The sequence below is a fragment of the Leuresthes tenuis genome, unplaced genomic scaffold (assembly GCF_036924035.1).
Source record: "Leuresthes tenuis unplaced genomic scaffold, fLeuTen1.0.hap1 SCAF_4, whole genome shotgun sequence".
Lineage (NCBI taxonomy): Eukaryota > Metazoa > Chordata > Actinopteri > Atheriniformes > Atherinopsidae > Leuresthes > Leuresthes tenuis.
Window position 1 is genome coordinate 9,578,578 of NW_027325358.1, and position 27,700 is coordinate 9,606,277.

At 40.7% G+C, this 27,700-nt stretch overlaps 2 protein-coding genes across 7 annotated transcripts in view; both read right to left on the reverse strand.

Moving 5' to 3' along the window:
• The window catches only part of LOC140305558 (adhesion G protein-coupled receptor L1-like), a 32,718-nt gene extending 9,122 nt beyond the window's left edge, over positions 1 to 23,596 (reverse strand). For 3 of the 6 annotated variants that reach the window (XM_072384472.1, XM_072384469.1, XM_072384468.1), the window contains exons 1-18: positions 22,746 to 23,596; positions 10,811 to 10,930; positions 8,669 to 8,882; positions 8,022 to 8,131; positions 7,190 to 7,204; positions 5,577 to 5,784; positions 4,426 to 4,690; positions 3,978 to 4,317; positions 3,605 to 3,898; positions 2,853 to 2,956; positions 2,536 to 2,721; positions 2,379 to 2,417; positions 1,971 to 2,151; positions 1,757 to 1,879; positions 1,348 to 1,565; positions 1,072 to 1,245; positions 393 to 605; positions 64 to 284 (exon numbers count right to left, since the gene is read on the reverse strand). In XM_072384472.1, coding sequence (XP_072240573.1) covers positions 64 to 284; positions 393 to 605; positions 1,072 to 1,245; positions 1,348 to 1,565; positions 1,757 to 1,879; positions 1,971 to 2,151; positions 2,379 to 2,417; positions 2,536 to 2,721; positions 2,853 to 2,956; positions 3,605 to 3,898; positions 3,978 to 4,317; positions 4,426 to 4,690; positions 5,577 to 5,784; positions 7,190 to 7,204; positions 8,022 to 8,131; positions 8,669 to 8,882; positions 10,811 to 10,880 — 2,975 coding nt within the window. In that variant the 5' untranslated portion in view covers positions 10,881 to 10,930; positions 22,746 to 23,596. The remainder of the gene's footprint in view (positions 1 to 63; positions 285 to 392; positions 606 to 1,071; positions 1,246 to 1,347; positions 1,566 to 1,756; positions 1,880 to 1,970; positions 2,152 to 2,378; positions 2,418 to 2,535; positions 2,722 to 2,852; positions 2,957 to 3,604; positions 3,899 to 3,977; positions 4,318 to 4,425; positions 4,691 to 5,576; positions 5,785 to 7,189; positions 7,205 to 8,021; positions 8,132 to 8,668; positions 8,883 to 10,810; positions 10,931 to 22,745) is intronic. The other 3 variants (XM_072384473.1, XM_072384471.1, XM_072384470.1) reach the window with 1 other exon arrangement.
• On the reverse strand, positions 14,077 to 27,071 carry LOC140305201 (nucleoredoxin-like protein 1). Its single transcript, XM_072383952.1, has 5 exons — positions 26,836 to 27,071; positions 25,565 to 25,654; positions 25,087 to 25,431; positions 22,746 to 22,861; positions 14,077 to 14,162 (listed from the first exon to the last, which is right to left on the reverse strand). Exons 1-5 carry the CDS (start codon positions 27,069 to 27,071, stop codon positions 14,077 to 14,079), a joined length of 873 nt encoding a protein of 290 aa, XP_072240053.1.
• Between the last annotated feature and the right edge of the window lie 629 nt (positions 27,072 to 27,700).

The window sequence follows — 27,700 nt, forward strand, 5'->3', positions numbered from 1 at the left end:
TAAATAGGTTTTAGTCTCCACGATAAAAAAATAAATAAAATTAAAAAAAATCCTGCAACTTACGCAGCCTTGGAGCCATATCCTCGGAAGTCAATAGCTGCAGACACAGCCACTACCAGCCCAGGAATGGAGTAACCACAGAGGTAAAAATACTTCCTCCGGGAATTACGTCCCTCGAATACCTCCCGCTGCAGCAGGTACAACTCCACCCCCTCCAGACACAACCAGCAAAACACCGCGAGCAGTGAAAAGTGCAGGAGGCCAGCAGTGATGGAGCATACAACCTGAAAATGACAATTAAGACACAAACAAGCAAAGTCACTCAGTATCTGTATGTGTTATATAGATCAGCCTTTAAAGCAAGATAAAATGCTAGTTCAGAGAATACTAACAGTATATTTCGTCTTGTTGGCACCAATAAGGAACAGAAGTTCTGTGATGAGCAGATTGGCCCACAGGTTGCAGTGAATGGTGCTGTGGTCTGTGTGCCAGGGCGCCCCCTGGCAGCAGAGGGTGATAAGGCAGGTAGCCAGACACACCAGCGCAACAGAGATGCCAACCCAGGAAACCACAAAGACTAAGAGCTCCTCTACACCGGTCCCAAACTGACAAGAAAAACAAAGCGTAAGTTGTTTATAAGGGATTTTTGGACAATTTGAAAAGTACAGCAGCAGTAAAGTCTTAATAATGCTATAGAAAATGGACGTTTTGGCCATTGCGGGAGTGATTTGATTTGAGAGGTAAAGTTTCACACATGGCTATTCAAGACTATAGCAGTAATACTTTATAATACAGGTTTTCCAAGCTCTTATCTGATCACACACACACAAACAATCTACAATGTGCAGTAAAAATGTGTGCATGACGAGTGTTATGTCAATACTGGCTCGATATTTGTCAAATTAAACACAGTGAAAGCTCAATGCTGCTTCAGATCAAATATAGATAACAGATTTACGGCTATAGGCTCATATGGTATGAAAAGACTATGACAGTCTGGCAAATGTTGACGTCTACTATGAAACTGAATCAAATGCTTTTATGTATTGATATGTGGTGTGTCTGACTCACAGAAGGTTGCTGGTATGTCATAAGGACAGCATAGCTGGACAGATGGTTGCAGGCGCAAGTTGTATGTGTGTTGTTTGTGTGTAACAGGCGGCAGCCCTGTGTGGACCACCTGCCACTCCCAGAAACTCCTGATGCATTCCAGAAAGAACAGTTAGGACCAAAGTGATTCTCCAGCTGCAGATAAGGAGAAAAAACACACCAAAACATGTAAGAGCAGCACTCCAAAATTAGCTTCTTCTAAATTTTAGTTTTGATTTGAATAGGTTTAAAACAGACCTGAATGTGTCTGAGAGTGAATATCACTGGCTCAGTGAGGTACACTCTGTTGGCTCCTCTGTGCACAGAGGCAGAGATCACATGAGAGTTGACCACGAGGCTCCTGCGCCTGGCCTCTGAGCCCTGGCTCAGCCCCAGACCCAGCCGAAGGGTTGAGTTCTGGGTGGTCAGGAAGGAGCCCAAGTTCTTATAGAGTGAAAGGACCAACTTCACCTGGCCTGCAAACCACAGAAGGAGAAATAACATGGGGGCAAAGCTACATTTAAGCGAAGTATTTTTCCATTCAATTTCTATTCTATATATATATATATATATATATATGTACATATATCTTTTTTTCTTTGTTGCTTTGGGACAGTGATAGAGATTAAATTGCACTGAACATTAGTTTTTTTTATGTGCCACTGACCATTGTTGCTATACTGTTGCAGAGCCAGTGCTGATATCTGCAGAATGCTGTCGCTGTCATAGGAGTGAGGAAATGTCAAGTCCTGTATGTCCGCCTCTGTATTTAATACATACACCTCCAGATCTGTGCATGAATAGAAACAGAGTCTGAATGCGTTAGTAATTTGTGCAAAATGTGGAGGAAAACCACCAAAAAAGAGAAAGAGACCACTCACCAATGTTTGGTGCCCTGTCACTGAAACGGCCCTCATAGAGATTATTAGCCAACAGAAATGCTCCTTTCTCCACTGCGTCTAAAAGCAGTGATGCAGAGCGTGATTGGTCAACACTGCTCATGTCAGCCCAGGACACCAGAGCTTCAGGACCCAGCAGGTTATCAACTGTCTGAACAACCGCCTGACAAGGACAGAGAGAGACAGAGAACATTATCTATCTATCTATCTATCTATCTATCTATCTATCTATCTATCTATCTATCTATCTATCTATCTATCTATCTATCTATCTATCTATCTATCTATCTATCTATCTATCTATCTATCTATCTATCTATCTATCTATCTATCTATCTATCTATCTATCTATCTATCTATCTATCTATCTATCTATCTATCTAATCTTACCTGAACATAAGATTTACACGTTCGTTCTCTCTTCTGCAGCTGAAAAAGGGGAAAAAGTCTATTATTAGAATTATTACAATCGTCATCACTGACATTTCTGCTCACATTTCCAGAGGAGGTCAAGAACATATCAACACTAATAACAGAAACAATTTACCTTGTTGTAATTACGTGCTGCTGACTCTTTATTGGCTGGTCTCAAGGCCTGGAGCTGAGAGTCCAATATGTCCAGCAGCTGTTCAATAAGCTTGACGGACATGCTGACATCACCTGCATAGATCCGCCCCCGGGTCAGGTTGACCAACTCCCCGGCGATGTTGGCTGCGTTCTCTCCGCTCTTAATCTGGAGTGAGGTGGGGGTGTTTGTAATGTCAAATGTTTTGACATTTAAGAGAGAGCTGCTTGCTGACTGGCTTTGGGGCATTTGCACAGCGTGTGTATGTGTTTCCGTGGTTGTGTGTGTTTTTGACTGACCTTCTGGGCAATTTGGCTGACCCAGGGAGAGGTGCAATTGGAAAGGTCAGGTCCTCTGGAGTTCCAACCAACTGGAGACGACATGCATTGATAGGAGGCTATACCTGCAGAGACAGAAAGGGGGACACAAACGTCAGAAAGAGAAACGACAGCTTGTGTATTGAAAGACTGTCATTCAGTTTCTGATGGAATAAATTTCCTTGTGCATTTTTTGCCCTTACATGCAGGCAAAAACCATCTAGTAACTGACTTTAGCTTTAAACTCATTCTATAAAGTTATGGTAGAAGTTGTAAGATCAATGTTGCTTTTTTATTAGCTTTGATATATATATTTTTTTAATACTTTCACTAACTTTGTTTGTCGATCTTTTGGTTCTTTTTACGACCACAATCAGATGATTTATTGCCATAAGTGTGAATTTAATTAATTAATCATTCAAGCATAATCATCGTCTCTGTGCTAAACCCATTTCCAATTGATTCAACATGATTAGTAAAATGCGATTTGCATCACAGGATTATCTAGATAATCTGCAAAGAGCTTCTTTTCAGAAGGAGACTGGGCTGAGAAAAACAGCTGCACAATGAGAGGAAGAAGTGCAGAAGCCATCATCTCCACACTCTGTAACCCTTCCCTGTTTTTCTGTCTCATTGGAGTTCAAAGAGAGGACATGTGACTAAATTTCAAAGGAAAACAAGATACACTCACACGCTGGCATACTCAGATGTGCACAGTCTCATGCTACACCTACCCAGAGATCCTTTTGGACAGGGCCTCTCCACTGTTTCTCCCTTGAGGGTTGGGGGCCACTGAACGCCTCGTGCCACCCGGCCCTCACATCCGCCCACCTGACCGGGCCCGCCAGGCGCTATGGGGACACGCAGAGGGGGGCGAGGGGTCAGCGGAACCATGGCTGTGATCGGCCGCTGGTCAAAGGGGCCCCTGTTGATGACGCCAATTGGGTGTGAGGCTGATGGTCGCACTGGGGTCAAAGCTACTGTAGCTGTGTAGGACCGGACTGTTGTCATCAATGATGAGAGGGGACCTGGAGGATGAAGACAACATTAATCTACATTATCTATTCTATTTTGCACATCCAGTTACACACATGTTTATTTTCAGACCTTTAGTGGGTGGCGGTGGTGTGAACTGTAGAGGGTATCTAAGCACGTAGTAGTTGTTCCAAACATACAGCTGGTTGTCTCGAGGGTTGTAGTCTATGGAAGATATATACTGGTAAGGGTTGGGGAATGGTATCTGAACAGGCAGCTCCTGTCCACGGCTGGTGTCGTAGGCGTAAACCACCATGTTGCTGCTGGCTCGGCTATCTGCCTGCCCCTCGTCATCCTGGAAAACGGAGCGCACGGCGTAAAGCACGCCACAGGCCATAAAGGCATTGCTCGCCCCACGTTTGTCAAAGCCCGTGGCCCACGTGCCTTCAAAGCGCAGGGTGTATGGGTTCACCTGTAAAACAGGAAAGACGAGAGCAGATGAGAAAATTGTGTAAAAGCCTCATCCTTTCCTTCTTTCCCTTCCACACTCCAGTCATCAATCTGTTCCCGTTTCTCCTACCTGGCTAACCACGATGCGTCCATTATTGGCTTCAGTAGAGTAGATAACCCAGAGGCCGTTCTCATCCACTGCCAGATCGATGTCTGACTTCCCTCCCCAGCGGTAAGGCGAGGTGTCGTGATAGTTGGCGTTGACCACCACTGCCTCACCACTCTTGATGCGTGTGCGCAGGTCATACTTGACTAGGTTGCGTGTTCGCTCCTTGTTATAAAAAACTGCACCATCATACACCACAAAGCCAGTGCCATCCACACGGCTAGGCAACCTAGAACAGATAATCATATTAAGGAGGTCACATTTGCGTATTTTGGGACTTTCCCTTACTTTCAGCTTTTTTGTGTATTCAAAATGTCTTCACAAACCCAAAAGTCATCACCAAAGGGAGTTATTCTGTTCAACAGAAGACATTGCTCCTGAACTGCCTGGAGTGAGCATGTTGCACTCCGGGCTTGTCATATTGATAGGTAACCCATTTCTCTTAACATTGAAACATGTAAACCAAGATCAAATTAATGTATTAATCTTTAAATGTACATATGGCTGAGGAAAACCTTTTTCTCTGTGGCTCCTCATTACCATTGATGGGATCCAGCACAGAGATGGAAATTATTGTTCACTTTGTTGTTATCTGACATGAGAGGTTCTTCATTTATGTTTGTACTATTCTCCAATCATCTGTTTTTTTCATCATAAGTTTCATTCGGGATTGTTACTTACTTTAGCATGACTCGTAGCTAGTGTTGGTACATGTTATAAACATAAGAGCAATTTAAAAATATTTCTAACTGATCAGCTGGTGCAACAATTGAGTTTTTTTCGGCAGATCAGAATCATAGATTAGGCATTATTTGAAGCTATAGTGGCTATAAACTGTCATAGAGAGAGCTAACAACTGAGTGTTAATAGATTAAATGTAAATAGCAGGATAATTGTCATCCACAAATTTAATCAATTATTGAATCATTGGGCTTTATATGACTTAACTTTGGCTTCTAGAACAAAATATGACAGTCAATGTCAGTTATGACAAAACTTTAAAAAAAAATGCATTTTGTTCTTCCACCTCTGAAAATAAATTCCATATTTTAAAATGCACCATATATCACAACATATCAACTAAACATTTGCTACAAAAAAACCCCAACACTCACTTATAGGTAGTGGTGACTCTGTTTTGCCGGAAGTCATCCCACGAGGCGTACTCATACAGCACTTCTGTTCTATACGGTGTCCATGGCATGACGTACAGCCTGTCACCAGCTTGTAGGGGGTCTTTACACCAGGCCCCTGACTGATGCTCTGCCTCCAGGAGCGAGGAGGCTGGCTGGATGCTGAGCAGTGAGCCAGGACACACGAAAACTGGAATGTAGGTGTTTGGGAGGGCAGAAAGCAGGATATGAGAAAGAAAAGACAGAGGGGGGGAGCAAAAGTGCAGGAAGTGAAGTGAAAAAGGAGTGGAAGGAAAGTGGAGGCAGATGTGGGGAGAAAATGGATCAGTGCATGAAAAATGGATTGAATTAGATGCGGTCGATGCAGCGAGATTAAGAAAAAAGAATGAAGAGAAAAAGAGAGACGGATTTAAAACTGTTGTCCTGATCTTGAGAGGCAAGCAACAGAAGAGACAAAAAAGTGTTGAAAATCACACACTGTTAGCGTGTGTGTGGTGAGTAATACAACAGGGACACTGCAATGAAAGGTGTGTGAGTGTATTTATGTAGTTTATGTGTGTAGTTGATGTGCATATGTGTGTGTGTATGTGGGTTAGTGCAAAAAGAGTGAAGAAGAGTGTGAGGTAGAGTCAGGGACGCAGAAGGCGGAGCTAAATTTTGCCTTGAAGTGAATGAGAGGGCAGGTTAGTTTACGCAGAGCACGACTGGTCCACCCACATGTCAATAACTGTATGGACACATATGTATACTTAACAGTCTCAAACTGGCATGCAAATAGGCATGCACACACACTCACGCACATAAGCAGTGCTTGATAAGCACACATCCAGACGAATAAACAGTCACACACATTTCGTCTTATTTTTCCTATGAAGATAAATAAGGGGCTCTTCCTACAAGGGAAGAAAAGGGAAAATAAGCATGAAGACGATGACTTGACAAGAAGGAAGGAGGGGTAAGTGAAAGAAAGAAAGAAAGAAAGAAAGAAAGAAAGAAAGAAAGAAAGAAAGAAAGAAAGAAAGAAAGAAAGAAAGAAAGAAAGAAAGAAAGAAAGCAAGCAAGAGTAGGAAAGAAAGAGTAAGTAAGAAAGAAAGAGTAGGAAAGAAAGAGTAGGGAAGAAAGAGTAGGGAAGAAAGAGTAAGAAAGAACTGTTTCTTATGTTGAAAGGATTTAGACAAGAGAAAGCATCAAAGCAAGATGGTGTTCATGTTTGTGTGATCAATTGTGTTCATATTTGCGTGCACATAGAGACTGAGGGACAGTAACAAGAGACAGATAGATCAACCAGGAGCAAGAGGGAGGAAGAGGAGAAGAAACTGAAGAGAGAGAGAGTGAGGAAGAGGAGAGACTAGGTGCAGAACCTGGATAAAATTGGATAAAAGGACGGCTTTGGATACAACAAGAGATGGATAAAATGTGGAAAAAAAGAACTGCGTAGGAAATGAAAAGGGGTAAGGGGCAACATCCAGCATGACTACGAAACAACGTCCTAGGGTTGGAGGAAGAGAGAAATGGTAGGATAGAGGAAAAGAAGGAGAGAAAAGAGGGGGGTCGGGATAAGGAGAGATCAAGATGCTACAATGTATTGTCTTTACCTTTTTGGTCCACTTCTACTCAAGCATAGGAAAAAAAGAGGGAGAGAAAGAAAGAAAAGTCAGAGGGTGAAAGAAGGGGAGTAAAGAGAAGCAAGAAAGCAAGCAAGAGAAAAGGACAGGGAGATGAAAGAAAGAAAGAAAGAAAGAAAGAAAGAAAGAAAGAAAGAAAGAAAGAAAGAAAGAAAGAAAGAAAGAAAGAAAGAAAGAAAGAAAGAAAGAAAGAAAGAAAGAAAGAAAGAAAGAAAGAAAGTTGCACAGATAAAGATTTTCGGAACTCATTCTCACCACAGACATTATTGTTCATGTAAAAGAAGGAGAAGAAGCACAAAAAAGCCCCAACATACTCCCCTTCCCTGTTCTTCCCTCCTCCCTCCATCCCCATCCTCCCCCTCTCCCTTCCCCTCCTCCCCCGATCTCTCCTTCCCTCAATCAGGCTCCTGTGGAGAAAAAAGAGCAACTCCTGTGGTGTGAATCTGGAAAAGAAAACATACACGCATGCACGCGCAAGTGCATACACTCACCCACGCACACATGTGACATTTTGCGGCAGTTTGCAAATGCCCTACAGTTTTTCCCTCTCTGTACTTTCTCCATCCAACTTTCGTTTTGTAATTCAAAAAACATGCACACACACTCCCTGAGAAAAAAAAGAAGGCTTCTCTATCCATCAATCTCTCAGGGAAATAGCCAACATCAAAAGTTGCAAGATCAAAAATAAAATGTATCTCGACATAATCAGGTTAAATCTGAGTGTACTTGTGCATGTTTGTTTGTGTGTGCACAATGAATGTCTTTATATGTACATCTATTAAAATATAAATGGAATACTCACTATAAGGGACACACTCATACTGGATCTCCAAGTACTTGTACGTTCCTGGGCAGGGATCTGGGAAGACGTCGACCCCCGCAACCACCACACACTGAGTTCTGTTGTTACATCTAGAGAACAGCAGTTGTATGTATGTATGGTTGGATGTATGTATGGATGGTTGGATGGACAGATGGTTGGATGGATGGATGGTTGGATGTATGTATGGATGGTTGGATGGATCAGTCAAAGGGTCAATGTAGTGAGAAAACAAAAAGGAAGAACAGTGATTAACAGACAGGAAAGAGGAGGCAAACGATGCTCCATTAGTCTACTCTCCCTCTTGCTGAATATTGATCACTTCTTCTTGGAAAACACTGCAAGAGTACACATCTACTCTCTACACTCAGCTGCAGAGATTGCTGTGCTTGCACCTACACATGACACGCAACACAAGCATTGGCTTTTTGTAATGTTTCATCCTGCTCAACATGTATGTTACACCAATGCACATACACACTGTGTACAAACAGATGCGTGTATTGATTGCGTTAACCACTTCCATAACACTTAACATGTATTCATAAAGCTCATGAATGACATTATAATCTAGTTTTTCATCAATAGTGTGTGGTTTCAGCAAAATGTGCAACTCAGGAGATACACACCTCTGGGACATAATCTTTAGTGCATCAGGCAGGTAACACTGAGTGTTCTCCATCTGGAAGGGGTCTGCATCACAGATTTTGTCATCAGTGCGTCCATAATTGGCCGTTTCCACCATAACCACATCACTTCCTGGGCAGCGCAGCTCTATAGGGTAACCCTCGCATGCCAGCTCCCTGCGCAGCAGCCCGAACGGCATGGCGGCCCGGGACATAGCTACCCATGATAGGTGGAGAAGGGGAATAGTGGCACAGGATGAATGAAGGACGATGGTGAATAAGGAGAATGAACAGTTGTTTACTTGGGTTTCTGACAGCATATAACTGTTGAGCATATATGTTGCTTTGTTAAATGCAGGAACACCTGATTGCACCATTTCCCAATACTGGAAGCAACATGATTACCCTCAGTGTGCAAGTGCCTTATAGTGAAATAATTGCTTGGAGGGACAACCCAGCTGATTGCTACAACAGGAGAGAATGGCTTTTAACTCTCCTGCTGGCTGCAGGCTACACAATAGGATGCTCAATGAAAATTGTCCAGATTCATTTGTAGTTGCAGTGTGAGAGAAATATCTTAGAAATGACCAATATTGTCTCTTTTTCAAATGACTCTTGTGGAAATTACAAATGCAACAAAATAATGTTAGGATAGGTGACACTGGATGAGACAGGCCCATTTAACATTTAACATGCGTGAAAAACATACCAAGACCAAATACTGTTCTGTTTGTTGCCCACTGAGAGGCCTAATGAAATTAATCCATCGCATAACCTTTATCAACACTTTGGTGCTAATGTCAGTTTCAGAGCCTCCATGTGAGACATTTAGATGGGTGTACATGTAATTTAAAAAATGATTTTATGCGTTTCAAAGTGTAGCAAAGGAAAAGAAAATCCACCCACGGTTCATGTGTCATCACTGCTGATCTGACCTGGAGGCAATAATGCTTGCGACCACAACATAGTCATTCGATCCAGATCTAAATGCTAATTGTATCATTGATTTGGTCATAATAATCTTTGTTTATTAGTTAAGCAGATATAAATACAGAAATATACTGAGACTAAGAATACAAAGTCCTGCTTGAATTCAAGCTTAGTTAATTTCAGTTTGGACCACTGATGATCGTCTTACATTACCACTCTTATGAAATAATCATTCATCTTTTTTTCTTGGAAAGGCTCTGGAAAGATCCCACCGTAACCACAGAAAAAAACTGCTACTCTCAATGAGTCCAAATATCTTTACATCCTGCAACTGGATCAGTTGTTTCATAATTTGATACAGAAAGTGATTTGTTAAACGATTCCACTTTGTTCTAACAGCCTCAGTTAGTCATGCCTGTTTTTTGCTAGAGGCATAAAACAGTTAATGAAAACTGAATATGCTCTGGAACTGTCACTACATCCAGCAATATCATTAAAATGCACACATAAAACCTTCCGCTGGAGAGAGGCAGAGTGAGACTGTTGTCATGAATCACATCGCACCTCCACTGTGACACCTACAAGTGACGAGATGTGGTACGTGGGTACATCACAGTTTCTTGTGTTGCATGACAGTGGGGATGGATAACGCTTACTGACTGTCAGGAAACCAGTGAAAACAATCTGGCAAGTTTAGGATTTCGTTTCTTCCCTTTGAGGGCTACATTTTAATATGTCGGACACACGCTTTGTGTGAAGGGAATCTGTATATACCAGGGTTATTTGAGAAAATCCCATCACCGTTACCTTAATCCAGTTGCTCACATCAGCTCAAGGATGATGTATACACGGCAGGGAGTGTGCTGCTCAAGATTAAACACAGTCTTAAATCCACCATGGCTGTGTGGTGGGTTCAAGAGTGAATGTGATTATCATGCTGCTGGTGTAATGTAACTGTCCATGGTGCTGAATGGCTGCTCTTTTTTTTTTTAGTTGTGGGCAGCATCTCAAACTTGATATCTGTTCAGATGTAATCTTTTTTTTTTGTCTGGTTGTCTTTGTTGAGATGCATTTCTCTTTTTCTTATATTTGAAATCCACACAAATCCACATCACAATGGCATCTTTTATAGCTTGTCAGTTTGGGGTCCATTTTGCCGAATGCTGCCAGGAAAAACAACCCAAAATGACACTGCATCCACACCATAACACTTACCTTGGTGAGAGGGGGCCACACAAGCCAGAGTGAGCACACACACTCCCACGAACCACAGTGACATAGCCATGCTGGGCAGGAAGAGTTAGGATGTCACACCACCAGCTGCGATAGGAGAGCCTGTAGAGGAAGCAGAGGAACAGTGAGAATGAGAATGAAAAACTGTACTGTATTCATTTTGTGCACATCTTTGTGTGTGTGTGTGTGTGTGTAGGATGGTTGGTAACACACAGTGACAATGAATGAGTGCACGTAGAGAACAGGGCAGGGTAGGAGGAGGACAGAAGAATAGAAAGAGACAGACAGAGGAAGAGAACAAAACAGAGATAACAATTGAACAATCCGTGCAGTGAAAAGTCACTCAATCTGCTGTTACCATGGTGATAGCACAGTGCAATCTCAGAGAGCAAGACAGAGGCAGAGAATGAAGACTGTGTGTGTTTCTGTGTTTGTGAGTTAAAGCGCACGAGTGAGAGTTCATGTTTTAAGTCTGCAATTAGCCAGAGGCAATACTGGCCACTGACCCATAAAAGAGTCTTAATATTTCCACACACACATACACATAAATGTACTCACACACAGAAGCAGAGGATTGGGCTCAGTTTAGGCCATTTTTCATTAATCCTGAATAAATGATGTTGTAGAGATGACCTCATCCTGAGCAAGCATAATGAGGTAATCAGCTGACTGAAGGCAGAGGTGATCAGGGGGCGGTGGTGCACAGTAAAATGTTAACAGGGAACATACGGGATGCAGGCAGATGAGCTACAAGAGAACAGCAGTAATATGACTCCTTAATATAGACTGAACTTTTGGCCTCAGACAGAGCACAGGATGGAGGCTGAACCACAACATGCATTGAAATGCATCTATTTTTCTTGCTTAGTATTTTAATCAGCTCGCTGCTGCTCGTGTGTGTGTATTTTTTGTATTTGCTGCCTCATTTAGACTTTTTTCTGGCATAATCACCAACCTTGACAAGACCAGTAATCCTTATGAAGACCAAAACCTGGCCCTAATGAAGCAGAATGTCATTTCATATGTCCTTATAAGGGTAATGGCTGGGGTGTGAATTGTTATGTTAAGGTTGGGGTTAAGTGTGCACAATGAATGTCAATGCAATGTCCTCACTTCCTGGCTGCCCTTTCTTGAGGTTTATTCATTCGTCCATCCATTCATTTTCTGTACCCGCTTAATGCAACTGTGGGGTCGCGGTGGGCTGGAGCCTATCCCAGCGGTCATCGGGCTAGAGGCGCGGTACATCCTGGCCAGATCGCCAGTCCATCACAGGGCCACACAGAGATGAACAAGACAAACAACCACACACACGCTCACACCCACTCCTAAGGACAATTTTAGAGTCACCAATTAACCTAACATGCATGTTTTTGGACAGTGGGAGGAAGCCGGAGTACCCAGAGAGAACCCAAACATACACAGGGAGAACATGCAAAGTCCACACAGAAAGGCCCCTGGAACCCTCTTGCTGTGAGGCGACAGTGCTAACCACCACACCCCTTCTTGAGGTTTATACTTTTTACTTTATGTTTAAACAGCCTTTCTAAGGAATTCTTCTCTCTATAGTAGACAAAACTAATCATGTACCTACCTACCTAAGAGTTAGCTGGATCCCTTATCACTTAGCTGGAACTTGTAAAGTGTTTTTCTTTGTCATAGAAATAATCCTGTGATCATCCACCACTGCACTCCTCTATAGACATCCGGGTCTTTACATTTTTCTTAATGCATTAGTGTTCCTTTTCTCTTATAATATATCAAACTGATGACCAAACCGCTAATGTTTCGCTTTCTTAGATGGCTTTGTTGTGTTTTGTTTCTTGCAGGATGGTCTGTTTGCTGCACTGAGCACTCCTCGACTGTACATTGCTTTCACAGATACAGCTTTCAAATGCAAATGCTACACTTGGAAATAGCTTTAGACCTTTACTTGCTTAATTAAGGAGGAAAAGGAAGGAATATCCCACACCTTCCCACATAACAACTTTTGAGTCAATTTGCAGAATTACAAGTGAGCCCTGAATAGATTTCTACATACTAAAGAGCTGTCATTTCAAAAATAGTTTTGGATGCGTGCACATATTCATGTCACTGTAACTTGAAGAAGTGTTGTTAAAGGCGTTCTGGTAACTGCAGCATTCAAACTTGGCTCATACTCTCTAGTCAGGTCAGCTGCAGAAAAAAGCAGTAAATCATTGAACTAAAACAGAAGGCACAAATTAAAACATCTACACCTCCACACGACTCCAAATACACCCCCATGAGAAAGTGCAACTTTGTACTTTTTGTGAAAGTACCCGTTTTGCTGAGAATGATTTATTTTAATGACTTTCTTGTACAATGGTAATACTGTACAGTAATACACAAAGATTAACAAAAAACAACTATCCAATCAATACAAGTATCATACAAACTTTACAGAGAACGCTAATTTGCAGTATGAATCCTACAAAAAAGTACAAAACTAATTTCGGTTCCCAAAAGTACAACTGTCTGAAAAGTACCCTGTAAGTTGCAGAAATGCCCACGGTGGGTCTTTGTTTTATTCAAAAGGTACACACTCATCACTGAGAACTAAAACTGTACCTTAAATAACTTAAGGCCAATACATCAGCAATAATGTTGACTTATTCCAAGCTTTTCTCATTCTTTTTAACAATTGAACTTAATGGCAGGATGTCTTTTTATTGTAAATTGAGTTTACTGAAGTCAACCAACTTAACCCTCTAATGCCCTGCTTTAGAATTTTTCTCTGTCTGTACTGTATATTATCGACATGATTAAGTAAACTTGCCTAAACTATATCTATCACTATACATTACTACAACTACATATGTCGTACTAAAATAAATCCTTTATTATGTAGCTTATAGCTTATAGCTATATCGTAGCTTTTTCAAATCTCACACTTACCATTAGGTGCCCCCTCCCAACCATTTGTGGAAAAAAAAAACCTACTGATTCTGATTTTTATTTCCCCAAGAAAATGAAAAAATTCAAAGAAACACTTTTTAGTAGGTATTTGGACTGTTATATTGCAGATCTATTTTAGTGTCCCTTCATCATAATTTTTTGTTCTGTTTATTTGTTTGCACTGGCTGCAAAGTGGTGGAGTGGTTAGCACTATTGCTTCACAACAGGAATGTTCCTAGGGCTTGCAGTTTGCATGTTCTCCCTGTTCCTGGTGAATCTGAATTGACTGCAAGTGTTACTGTGCTTGGTTGTTTGTCTCTGTGTTAGCCCTGTGATTAACCCGTCGAGGTGCGCCCCTCCTGTTGCCTGATGACAGCTGGGATAGGCTCCAACTCCTCTGTGACCCTGAACAGGATAAAGCCTGGAGAAAAAGTGAAGGTTTGAAGGAATAAGATTACAATTTTCTGGTTTGTGAAGTATGTGTGTTGTATCTTACAAGGTATGTTTTTGTACTAGAACATGAAGGTAATTTTATTTTCTGTAGGGTTGCAGAATTGCAGGGACAAAAATGGTCAGATTTTCTACAGTAAGCAGTGGTACAAGGCATTTACACCTTTAGAGGAACATTTCTGCAATCTTGATTTCTTAGTGTGTAAGAAATTTTTATATACATGAATTTTACATGAGATATAATTCAATATATCAGTGTCTGAATTTTTTAATAAAAATGTATTAGACTCTATCACACTGGCCACTCCTAACTTTATCCTCTCCCTTAAAAAGGGTATTTTGAAGGTTATGACTTGATTTTGAAGTTAAGTTAAGAGTTGGTTTCTTTCAGGGCTATATTGAAGAGGTGGAATTAGGCAATTAGTTTTGATTATGAAAGTTACAATTAAGAGATTGAGTTCATAATGTCAGTGATTGTCCCCATAAAGATAGACATACAAATGTGTCTGTCAGTGAGCATGTGTGTGTACATAAACCAATGTGTGAGCTTGCATATTCATTTGCGACTTGCTTTTCTCTCCATCTTCTTGTTAGGTAATGTTGGCCGACAGATTTAGGTCACTCAACTAATGTCCAACATGCATTCAAAGGCTTGGGCTTATGCACACACACAGAGCTAAGAAGGAGAACAGAAACCTCTGCCTTCTTTGAATGCATTGAACCAACAAGGCTGTAGTAAAAGCCCAAAGACCACACTCACATAGACACACTAAACTTCGTACATAAAGGACTTAATAGAATGAGAACATTTCCATTTTTTATTACATACACAGCCTGGCACGCATACATACATGCGCACTCATCAAAAACCCTTCTGGCAGCATGTTATTTCGCACGCAACCCCGAGCCTCTCCATCACACACACACACACACCCATAAGTGTTGCTGCACAGTAAGTAGAGCAAGGACACTGATGGCCCTTGACAAAGCCACACACCCAGTCACCCTGCCTGCAACCAAAATCCAGCCCGGGGCCACCGGCCGGCCTACTTGGAGGAGCAGTCTCTTAGTGATAGTGTGTGAGTCAGGGCCTGGAGAAAAATTAATTAAACACATACACACATACATGCATTAATGCACAAAATGTGCATAATTATAACCTTTCCCACTCAATATTAACTTAGAACAGGCATTTACAGTAGTTTCTGAATATATCACTTAAGTGAGAAGTTTATGCTATCCATCTATCAAAACATATTGCATTTCCAGAAACCACAGATACCTATAATCTGTGTCTGTCTCAACTATTCCCAAGCAACAAGCATAAGCGTGTGCTTAAGCTTGAACCTATATTGTAAAAGTTTTTGAACAAAGTAACCTGTCTGCATTTGGAAGGATCAATCCCCATATTTTTTTTTCATCTTTGGACACCACATACACATACATACAACCATACATACTGCTTATAATCTTGTAAACACTCCTTGTATATACTGTTGTGCCCTTATGGCTGTCTAGATTGTTTCCCATTTGCCTGTTCCCTGCTATTTTGAATCTGGTGCTGTGACTATGGGAATTTCCCCACTGCAGGACTAATAAAGATTTATCTTATCTTATCTTAAAGTTTCAATCTGTTGTAGGTTCATTTATTCATTTCACTTACAATCTCACTCAGTTTTTGGCTAGGTTTAGGCAAATAACAGTTTCCACAAGAAGCACTGTTGTCATTGTAACCAGTAGAGAACCAATCTAGCTCTTGTTTGCACTGTAGTGTTTCTACAGGAGCCACAGCAAACCAACACATTTCAACTGCAGCACGACTTTCATGTTCCAGTCCAGTAGGTGACAGCAACTCATCTGCAAGCTGCCGCGACATCCTTTTTTTGACGTAGTTGTTTGTCATTATAAATTTATGGCATGGCCACTTGATTCATGTTCAGATCCGATAGAATTTTGGTTTTATCTGGGAACCAAGATTTTGGGACCAACGCTGCAGGTCTCTGCAGGTCAAAAAGGCTCCTGTGAGAGGAGGTCGGAGTGACACAAGGAGCTTATTTGGTTCAGAAAACTCTGACATTATATATGCTGTATTTGTGGTTTTTAAATGACGATGCTTTCCTCTGAGCACTTATTTGAGAAAACCTCTCTTCATAAAATTGATTTTAATGATATGCCAAGGATTTTAGGAGGCAATAAAGTTTTTTAGTAGTACCTACATCCTTTTGACCTCTTCTGTAAGGTACCTGGAGTGGAAGGGGAACATCCGGATTGATCTGGCTCTGATGAAGTCTCACAAGTGTAGCTTTATTTTGATACCAAGATGGTTTACACAGAGTTTGTAACTGCAGAAAATGACTCAATTAATTTAGGGCATGTCATTTTCGAGCAGGGAACTCAGAAAAACTCCTCGGGCAGAACAGGTTAAAAACAAACAATGAGTCTACAAACTCACTGCGAGAAGAAGTGTGTTGGTAAATTATGTGGAAAAAATCCCAGGTACAAATATCCCCACTGTTAGAGGTGAAGGCCAGAAAATGAACAGCGAATGAGATAGACAGATAGTGTAACCTCCCCCTCTTTTGGTCAGAGAGCTGTCAGTGCCTGAGGGTAGATCACTATGAAGCAGTAACAAAACAGGCTTGCAGTTTTATGTTCCTAAATGTTGTGTGTGTTTGGGTCTGTGTGGCGGAGGAGAGGTTGGGGGTGAGGCGCAATCAAGAGGTGATAAACTCTGCAAAGATTAGACTCCCAACAGAACACAGAAATATAAAGCTTTATAGACTGAAATACTTTTTAATAACAAGACTTGGAAGATTTTTTAAGGATTAAAACACTCTACACTGCTCTCTGTGACTGTGAGTCTGTTTCAAATAATTGACCTCTTCATCTCCCAGTGGGCTGAAGCCTGCATGCTGCAGTCAAAGCCACTTATGGAGCTTTAGAGCCTTTATGTTTTTCTTGTCGATGTGTGACTCTGGGGAATGAAAGTGTCGCCTTTTGTCAATCATTTGCTTGTAGTGGGCAGGAAATGCAGACAACGATCAGAGCCAAGTTAGAGCATTTAAGCATACACCGCATGTTCGGCCCTCCTGGCAGCAGGGTTTGATTGTCTGACTTAATGTTCAGCAAATAATTGAGGTCATTTGCTTGCATATATATCAGACTGAGTTTAGTTTTTTTAGATTACATTTATTTTCATTATGTGCTGATGACTGACATATTATTTATTTTTGTTTTAGTTTTTCACCTTGGCCATCTCTATTTTTATACACACCTACACAGGTGTCTGCTAACAGACCCAACTTAATACATCACAGTAAAACTTGCATATATAAATATAGATAATGGAAAAATGGACTAAAATCCTCCTGGCTTCCAATATTATTCCATATACAGTACTGTATGTGGCAAAAAGAAAAATAGTTTGTGAGAAAGTTTTGCATGAGAATGTATTTGATTTCCTGTCCCTGAAAGAAATGAGTCTCTTGAAACTGAACAAAGGCTGATTAATAATTGAAAAGGTTCTCTGCATATTTATCAAGATCCTAACCATGCTCTCAGCACACACCCTCTGGGTTAAAAGCACATCCTGCCTTTGAGCAATTTAAGCAATTTTTCTGTCAAAGTGAGAGAATCGTTTTTTTTCTAAATCATCACTTCTGTTTCTTTTACCTGAGCATAGCACAGTATGAAGGCATACTAGTTCAAATCTGTCAAATCAAAGATCGTGCGCACACAACACGACAAAAAACGGCCATAATCTGGTAATAATATGGTGTATTTACTCATTTTTTCCAAAATCTGTCTTAGAAAAAATACTGACACGTGCAAGTTGAAAGAGTCGTCTGAGGCGTCTGTGAACAAAACCCTCCCAGCCACACATAAAGACCCTGTCTGTTGTCTGAAAAGAATCATTATGCACACAAAGCATGTGTTGCATATATTTCATCCATTTGTTATGGATATTTGCATTACTTGGAAAAAATAGGTCCATCAAGCAGTGAGAATGATTTTATGGTTTGTGGCTCATTTTATCACAGTAGAAAAAAAAAGAAAAAAGAAAGAAAATAAAAGCTGGGACCATGCGATCTGGTGTCAAGTGCAAGGAGAGTGTTACCAGTTGTGTAACACTCTCTTCTCTCTTTGCACCAGATCGACACCAGATCCAGGTGTATTCTAAGAAGTCAGTGCCCCAGTGTGATATCTTGCTTGCAATACTGGAGCCACACATTAAGAGCAAGGCCATTGATTTCTACAATCCAGTTAACCTTGTAGTCTTTACATTTGTCATATAGTGTTTCGTACTGGGACTTGACAAGTAAAATCATGTCAGATGCAAGATTTGATAATGATTATCGCACGCATGGTAGCTCAGAGCGGCCAACTAACTCTCAAAAAGCATTTGACTGATGAATGAAACACAGAAAATCTGACCTTCCCTGAAAACTTTAGAGCTAGTGTGCAAAAATTATTAACAAAATATGACACTGTGTTTATTTTTTGAAAGTGCAACAAAATATCAGATGACAAATTCAGACTTGGTTAGCAAAGACCTTAACGAGGAATACAGTAAGAAGACAACTTCTGGTCATCTGAGGATTCAGATAAACCCTTCTCAACATAAAATCATAAATTCAGGTGAATGAATGATACTTGTGTTTTAGGTACTTCTATTTTACACCAACTGCTACTTAACTATACTAGGAAATCATCATTTTCTCAACAGTCTGGATGGTGGCTAGAGCTGCAGCGATCAGTGGCTCAACATTAAATTAATGGGTTTACTGATAATCAAATCTTTTTATTTATCTTTTTTTACTGCTTTTTTAGAAAAATTATAGCAAAACTGATGTTGTTAGTGCATTACTTAGTGCATGTTTTTTGTGTTGTCAGTGCACTAATGCATAGCATGGACTGTGGATTATGAAATATGAAATTTCCATGAATAGTATGGTAACCAGATGTGAAAAACTTGTTTCACTGTTTTATATACAAGACATTATAATCCGCTGTACTCAAAAGAAACATTTTTTAATGGAAAAGCGTGTTGTACAAACTGATGAGTTTGACAAGTCAGCCTCATCTTAATCATATACTGTGGTTTTGTCATGAACCCCTGATGTCAGAAATCGATGTGTGGTAAACTGTCATGATCTGTGTCTTTTGTGTTTTTTATGTCTTGTCTCGGTTTGTCATTTCCTCACTGTTCTCCTCAGGCTGCCCGCCCGTGTTGTCGTTGCTGCTTGGTTTTGTTTTCCAGTTCATTCCTGTTCCTGTTGTCGTTTTTGTCAGTTTCTGAGTTTTTTGTGTTCTTTTGGTATTTGTTATCCGACTCTGCCACGCCTTTTGTTTAAAAATAAATAGTTTTCTTTTCATTTTATCTCCTGGCTACCAATTTGTGTCTGCATCTGGGTCCTCCTTCCTCGCCACCTCCGACACGTGACAGTAAACATATCAAGACTGTGTATTTTCACATCATTATCCAACACACCGGATCTCAGTAATGAGGACTTGTGTTCTAACCTCAATCACAAACTCGCCAAGTCTTTTTGGCTTCTCAATCAAACCAAGTCGTGCCAAAAGCTAACAGAATGTTAAGCGAAGCTGCAAGTGTCCGGCAAATAAATGACAACAACAAAGCAAATAAAATACTCCCCAAAAGTTGCCTTGAACTTGAGTCTTATATTTACTGGTTGTTTGATGCTTAGGGATTAGATTTAGATTTAGATTTAGATTTAGATTTAGATTTAGATTTAGATTTAGATTTACATTTAGATTTAGATTTAGATTTAGATTTAGATTTAGATTTAGATTTAGATTTACATTTAGATTTAGATTTAGATTTAGATTTACATTTATATTTTTATTTCAAACAAAATGGAAAAATAAAAGCAAAATTGAAATGATTAAAAGCATTTTTTTTTTTTATCATTTTAGGGTAAAACTAAAAAAAAGAGACTGAGAGCTGTGTGTAAGGTGGGAATACTAGAGAGTGGAGCAAACCATTGTGAGGAAAAGGAGAAGGTGGGCATGATTTCTGAAAACCTCAAAATGCTTAGCTTTGCATCTATAATTAGCACAAGCACCACCAATGCCTATCATATTATTTAAGTTGGCATAGTTTGCAATTTTATATTGTGAACGTAACAACAGAAATGATAATCATTCACTGCTGAAAATGATATGTCTACAACCCTAAGCTATTTTAGTGAACTACATGGGCAACATTTTTTTAAATAAATATAACAATGTTTATCAGTTTGGAATTTAATTTCCTGGATTGAAAAAATAAGAAAGACAACACGTGTAGACAAGTATCACTACTGCAAACACACGGAGTGCAATTATACCTGTAAATAGCTTTTACTGTGAATAGACATGTAAGATTTGTGATACTGTCAGATTTTATTTCAATTTCTGACACGGTTCTTTTGTCCCATAACCAGTTACTGAACGTGAGCTGCGGGAAGATGTCTTCAAGAATAACTCCTGGGCACCAAACAGGATTGTTGTTCTGAAGTCTAAAAAAATTACTGTCGGCTGGAAAATCATTGACTGTGGAATGAGAGAACAGAGCCGAGAGCATCCAACAGCTGTCTGTGGCAGACGGACTTGAACTTAACAATAGGTTTAAGCCTAATGGACACATTCAGCAGATACCATAACGTTAAGAAGTATGTGTCATGTTTATGGAGATTTTGCCATAACATGTATGTTGAAGTACTTCAGTTTTTTAGGTATTCAATGATTTTTTATTGTCCATGAACAGCTTAACAAATTACTTTTTATAAAAAATACCAAAAATTTCTCTTGATTGAACTCTAAAGTGTTGTGACATCAAAAGTACTTAAATGACCCAAGTCGACTGGACAAAATGAGCATAGTAAAAAATAACTGTACATTTCAATTTATCAATAATAAGCAATATAATGCAATTAAAAAAAAATGAAAGAAAGAAAATGTTATTATTGTGCAACACTCTGATAAGATGTTGTGGCCTATTCCTGCAATCAGTCCCCAAACCTCAAGTGATAAATAAGCTATTGATCCATCAACACTATGTTAATTTGCTACTGTTATTTTCAAATGCTCAGACTCACATGTGAGGAATTTCCCCTTATCTTTGCATTATGTGATATTTTGACTAATTTGATTGAGTTTTATTGTTAAAAATCCAGGTACTTGACATCACCTTTAGCATGCTATGGGCATTTTTTACTGTTCTTTAGACAAACCATTACTTGTTACAGAATGAATTTTTTTTTCTACAGTGATAATGAAAATAATTATTAGCTAGAGCTGTATGGCTTGATTGTGAGTGAAATCCCAGCTGATATCCAATCTCACATCATGAGATTAATATCACACTGATATATCCGCCCACAGCTCTGCACACCGTGCACAGGCCTGCACAAAATGCTCACAGCACATACAGGGACACTGACTCATTGTGTCTGACTGATTCAAAGGGACATGATAGGAACCTGTTTGAGGTGGTCTGAGCAGAAAAAAGGAATATGACACGTTTTACAAGTCAAATGGCAGAAATTCCATCCAAATTGTGAGTGCGCATGCATGAGTGTATCTGTGCAATATAAGCAAATCAAATTGCTTTTATCTCCTCAGTGGTTGATGTAAATAATCCGTACATGGAAACATGCCATTTTCTCTCCTCCATCCAACATCCACAGTGTGGACATGCACACACATATATCTATGGGTGAGTCACCTTGTAAAATTCTGCAAATAGCACATATCAATAATTTCAAAGCTGTCATCTTTTTTAACTTTTAATTCATCTTGTAGTATATGACACAAATGTCCCAGGCTATGTTTTTAGGCCTGCCATGTGAACGTGAGTCCCTTTGGCCGCTGAGCTGTTCTTGCATCCTTCCCCTCAGCCCATCTCCTCCTTCATTCACCACCTTTTTTCCTCTGCATCTCTCTTCTTCACAGTCACCACTGCCTCTCTCATTGGCCTCCTCCACTGACCCAGTCCTCTCATTCTCTCTCTGAAATATTGATAATGGACTCTGACTCGGTCTGCTCCCTCTTTCTTTCTGTCTCTTTTCTCCTAATCTTCCCATCTGTGGTGAATCAGCAAACCAAATCAGTATCTAAACCCCATTTGTATGTGAGTCCCTTGCTCATAGCAGCGCACAAGACACTGCAATTAAGGTGCGAGATGAATTCAGACGATCCATGGCGTACCCCTCTGGTGTGCCAACTTGGGACACCCTGAGTCGTTAACCATTTTTGCCTCTACCCCTCTGAAGGCTAGAAGAGGCCAATGCACGTGCCTATGAATATTTCACAGCTTTCACGCCTCGCTCTTATCTACTACTGACCCAGGTTTAATGGCAGCAAGGGCTATGAGCCTATCAGGTCTCTGTCTGTCAGTGATCAAATGGCCCTTGGCAGCAGCAGCAAAGGAGTTGGGCAACTCTGCTGTCTTCTCGGGCATTGATCATGTATGTGCAATTGTGCATTTGAACAGAGAGAGAAAGAGACAGAGGGGCGGGGTGCATCCTCATAGCCTATATACATATCTTACCGTCAATCCTCCGGTTTCCCTCTTCCTCCTCCTCCGCGCTCACTGCGTCTCCCGCATCCCGTATCTCCGCGCCCTCACTCACTATACTCTCCTCCCTGTCTCCCGCCCCACTGTGTCTGATGCATGAAAAAATCAAAAATTCTCTGGGGAAATTTTGATGGGATGCACCTACTGGGCTATATGTCAGTCATTAGCACGATATGTCCAACAACAACTGGGCGTCCTCCTCCTGTGATCAGTGGACTGTGTAGGGCTCTGCTCTGCTGGACCTCACACCCTCCCTCCGTCCTGTCGAGACTCGATGTCTTCCCCGCTGTGCTGTGTGACTGTGCGTCACGTTGGTATCATAATTCCCACGGGTTTCATACCCAGAGATAATGCAGGCTATAGGCCTTATAGCTCCGAAGGATGGAGGGATCAAAATGCACGAAAACAAGAATTAGACGCAAATTACTGCACAAACCGAGGCTACCCCGCGTTCCTCCGTCGATTTCAGACGTTCACTAAGCCCAGCTGTCGGTTGTCATTGTTGGTCGTACGGTTCCAGTTTCGTTCATCAAGTACATCCTTGCATTTTAATGGAAAATAACGTCGACGTGACAACAGCCGCCTCGCATATCCTTGACGAATCGTGATGAGACGCAGCGGCACATCAGGACGGATACTGAAATTTGTCAGGCTTTAAAAAATATGTCAAGAATCGCGTTGTAAAATGATGCTCTGTCAAAAAAAGAAAACACAAAGACAACAGCTGGACAACCAGGAGAGATAATGTTTCCCGCTCCTGGCCTCGCCTTGCATCCGTCCTTCTCTAGTCTCTCTCTCCCTCCATCCGCTGGTCCGCTTGTTGCGCGTTCTGCACTCGAGAGCGCGCAACGCGTCTGTGCTTTTGTGTGTGCACGTGTTAAATGTTTATGCGTGCGCGTGTGCAGAGACAGAGAGAGGCAGGGGGTGTGGGGGCTACGACTATATTGTCAAGGTTTGTCTGAGTGAGCAACAATAAGCTGCTGTGCAGGCAAAAGCAAAGGAATACGGAATAAACAGAGGCGCGCGTTTATTTTGGCATCTGTCTCCTCTCACAGATCTGACCTGCTCTGACTTGGTATAGCATTTTCAGTTCAACCACGGAGAAAGAAGATCTATTATGTTTGCTGATCAACCATCCAGCAGCTTTTGCAATATTTCCATTAAAATCCCAGAGAGCTTCGCTTCGACTCCGATAGAAAATATGACCTATTTGTCAGTCTACCCATGATGTTTAAGCTTTGAAATACGTCTTTAGGCCTATGTCGCCGCCTTGCCTGAAGCACATCAAATCATGCCAATCAAACTGTCACACCTCAATGACACCTGATGATACTCTGGTTTCATCATCTGTCTCTCAGATGCAGTTCTCTGCTGCTGTCATTACCATCATGTTGCCATAGCTTTTTCTTCCTATTTAGAAGTACTGACAGCATGTATTTAAACCTCAGGACACTCAAAGAAAGACGAAACCCCTCATTTTCCTCTGAGAGAGCTGCTGCAAATGTGATCCTGGCTGATCGCATAAAGCATCATCAATGCAGTATACATGTGGGAGGAAGTGTGCAAATACTAAACATAGTCTTCAGTAGATTCAAAGCAAATCACTGATTATGTAGTACAGCTAGTTTTCCCATCATTCCAACCGACTCCCTTTGAATAGCTCTGATTGCTGCTTGTGTAGTCAGTAAGTGCAGATAGACTTCACAAACACTCAAAACAAAACATTCACTAACAAAATTATTTTAATGGTGTTGAATAATTCATTCATTTCAGATTATGCATGATGGGCTTTGATTGGATGGTACACATTACCATGTGTAAAGTGCATTACTACAGAGCTGTGCTGTTGAAAGTGGAGACATGATTTGACTGTTTCTCCTGGATGTAATAAAACACTTGGCCGACACCAAATTTTTTTCTTGACTGTAAACTTGGCAACAGTCAAAGACATGAAATTAAGCCAATTCTAAGATGAGGTCAGCATTGGTTAGCAGCATTCAGTGGTTGTTTAGATAGTGTTTTCCATGGCTTTGTATCGTCTGCTGGCATGTTTGCAGCTGCTGTTGCAGTAAGACTGCGATTAGCAATAATTTTGACTGGCAGAAATCAGCGTAACATTTCCACTTCATATGTAAAAAAAAACATATGCACATATGCAATACATTTTCTGATATTCAGCTAAGAAGAGGGGTATTGTTTGGCTACTGTATTATAAGAGCCCTGGTGACAAACCTTTTAACCTCGAATCACAGCAACTTTTGGACAAAAGACACAGTCTTATTCATATGCTCTTGGTCTCCATCACCATGGTGACCCTCCTCCATCCTTGTCATCCGCTCCTGCTTCCACTTCCCCACCGTCATCACCACCTCTACCCCAACCTTTGCGCTTTTTCTTTTTCTTTTTCTTCTTCTCATCCTCCACCTTATACTTGAGTCTCCTGACAGGGTCAGTGAAGCTGCGCATGGACTTCTCCTCAAAGTCCTCCTTCATGAGGAAGTTCCTGTCAATGAGCTCAGCTGCTTCATGCCAGTTGTGGTAGCAGTCTGGGCCCAGGCGGATTATCTCCTCCACTGCATTAGGGATGAGAATGGAGCAGTCGGGACGCAGCACCACCACTGTGGGCAGCTCCTCCACATTAAACATGGCCTCCAGCTCCCTGTGGACACACACACACATGCTGGCACACACACACCTGCAAAGAGCTAATGCATTTATGCTGCTAGGCGTATTTACATTGTCATCATTCACCAGCAGGTTGTACGCAATACTAACTGGTTAGTCCCACTCACCTCCTGTAGGGGTCCTCATAGGCCAGGAACAGGGACTTCTTGGGAAGCTCCTTGAGAAAGCTTTCCAGCTGTTCCTCTGACTCATCCAAACTGAGGAATATGAGGAAAAACACCAAACCACAATCCACATCTAGAAAATCTCCTCAAATATCACTTTGTGACTGGTCGTTGTCATACAGAAATGCCTCAATGTAAAGTGCTGGTCAGAATGATAAAGTGGCATGATTTTTAAACACAAAAATATAATCCATATTTTACTAAACCAAATCAAATAGGCTAAATACATTCTGTATAATCAGAATATTTTTGATGAATGCCTTAAAAGGTTATTTCTTACTGTGAAATAAAAACATCCAGACACATAATGAACCTTGGACATAATTACTAGTACTGTTATGTGAACAGTACATTTTTGAGATTGAATGAGGATTGTGTGTAATTTTGTTAGTGAAAGATATCCAAGGAGTTTAAGAGACTTGGAGCAATGTGTAGTAGTGGTTTCAGCTTGTGCCATATGCTGCACACAGAAGCAAAAAGTGCTACAGTATGGATGAAAGCCAAAGAGGACACTACTAATGACAGAAAAGGCCTAAAAAGGCCAGCCAGGTCTATCTTGTAAGTATCTTGAGACAAAGGACATAAGGCAACCAACAAAAGCAATGGTGGAGGATCAATTATGCTATAAGGCTGCTTTGCTACTGGCTTTGAATTTATCCAGTAAGTGACAAAATCAGGAGATTACCAAGGCACAAGAGTGAAAAGTGCCCCTAGGTGTCAGGAAACCAGGTTTGGGGTAGTAAAGGTCTTGGGTCGCTCAGCAAGACAGGGACACAAAGCACACATTTAACAGCATAAAAGTCTGTTTAGAAAATGAGGATAATGAGTGTTTTAAACTGACCAAACAAACCTAAATCCTGTGGAAAGTCTTGAGGGAGAGATAAATCTGCCATTGCAAATAATGGCTGTTGCTGATGGTTCCCTTGACAAATATTTGTGAAAAATACCCATAGGTTTGTTCTTAGGTATATTGTGTGCATTTGTATTTCTCTAAAATGTAACTACAGCCCTTTTTTGTTGTCACAGTTAAAAAATGAAGCATTTCATTGAATTTATCTGCTTTTACATAACTGTTATTTATCATTTACATTAGCATTTACACTACAGCACACTTTTTGCAGGTGCACATACAATATGCACACGAAACCTGGAGAAAATCTTGTCCAGTGCAAGTGTGAATAAAAAATAAGGGTTTCTTTGTTTGTGAGACATACCTGATGTACAGGAGAACCAGCTGAGCGGAGCGCTCCACATAGAATTCATCTGTCAACTGTTCGAAGAACTCATGGAGCGTGGGAGCAAATTCCTGGCAGGTATCACATTTAGCAGATGCAAAGAAAAGCATCAGGATTCGGTTTTGTAGGCGCATGACAATCTCATGCTCCGTGTCCAGTTCATCCTGGTCTTTATTATTCTTTACCAGGATCCGATCAACAAAAAGGTCCACCATGATGAAGTGTTCGGCACTGACGATGAAGAAACTGCAGGGAAAGCAGAATAGATCCTTTTATATGCTTTAAATAAAAATAACTCGTTTTTTAGTTTAACTTCCATTGTATTTGTCATGGACCAAACATAGAGTGTATGTTACAATGTACAACAAATAAACGCAGCCATGGAAATGTGTATAGGACTTCTAGCCATGGCTAATTTGCAGGCCTTGTCCCTGGATACTACCACAGATTTAAGGAAAACAAACTAAAACAAGAAAAATAATGATCAGACATATGACAAAATCATCACCAGACATCTTAGAATATGTAGTGAATGAACAAATTATGAAATGTGGAAAAAAAGAAGAAATGTCAACCATACACGTGCTTCATAAATGTGTCTGATTTTGAGCTGGAAAAGTAACTATCAAGTGTATCTTAGTGTTAACAGATTTGTCTTTGAGCCATTGTTTCACCTGAGAGCTAAAAGCTTCAAAATTGGTTACTATTACCATTAAGAGCAGAATTATAAGAGCCAAATGCATTATTCCAACCCAGGACTCTAAACAATGCAGGAGGATGTTGTTATCGACAGTATCAAAGGCAACACTGAAATCTAAAAGAACCAAAACTGAGCAAATTCCTC

What these genes read in the sequence shown, in the direction of transcription:
- LOC140305201 (XM_072383952.1), bottom strand. Translation starts at nt 27,071, where the DNA reads ATGGTGGACCTTTTTGTTGATCGGATCCTGGTAAAGAATAATAAAGAC. An exon ending in TATGAGGACCCCTACAGGAG is followed by an intron (nt 25,432 to 25,564) that starts GTGAGTGGGACT and finishes GTGTGTCCACAG; the next exon opens with GGAGCTGGAGGCCATGTTTA. An exon ending in GATGACAAGGATGGAGGAGG is followed by an intron (nt 22,862 to 25,086) that starts GTCACCATGGTG and finishes TTCATGCATCAG; the next exon opens with ACACAGTGGGGCGGGAGACA.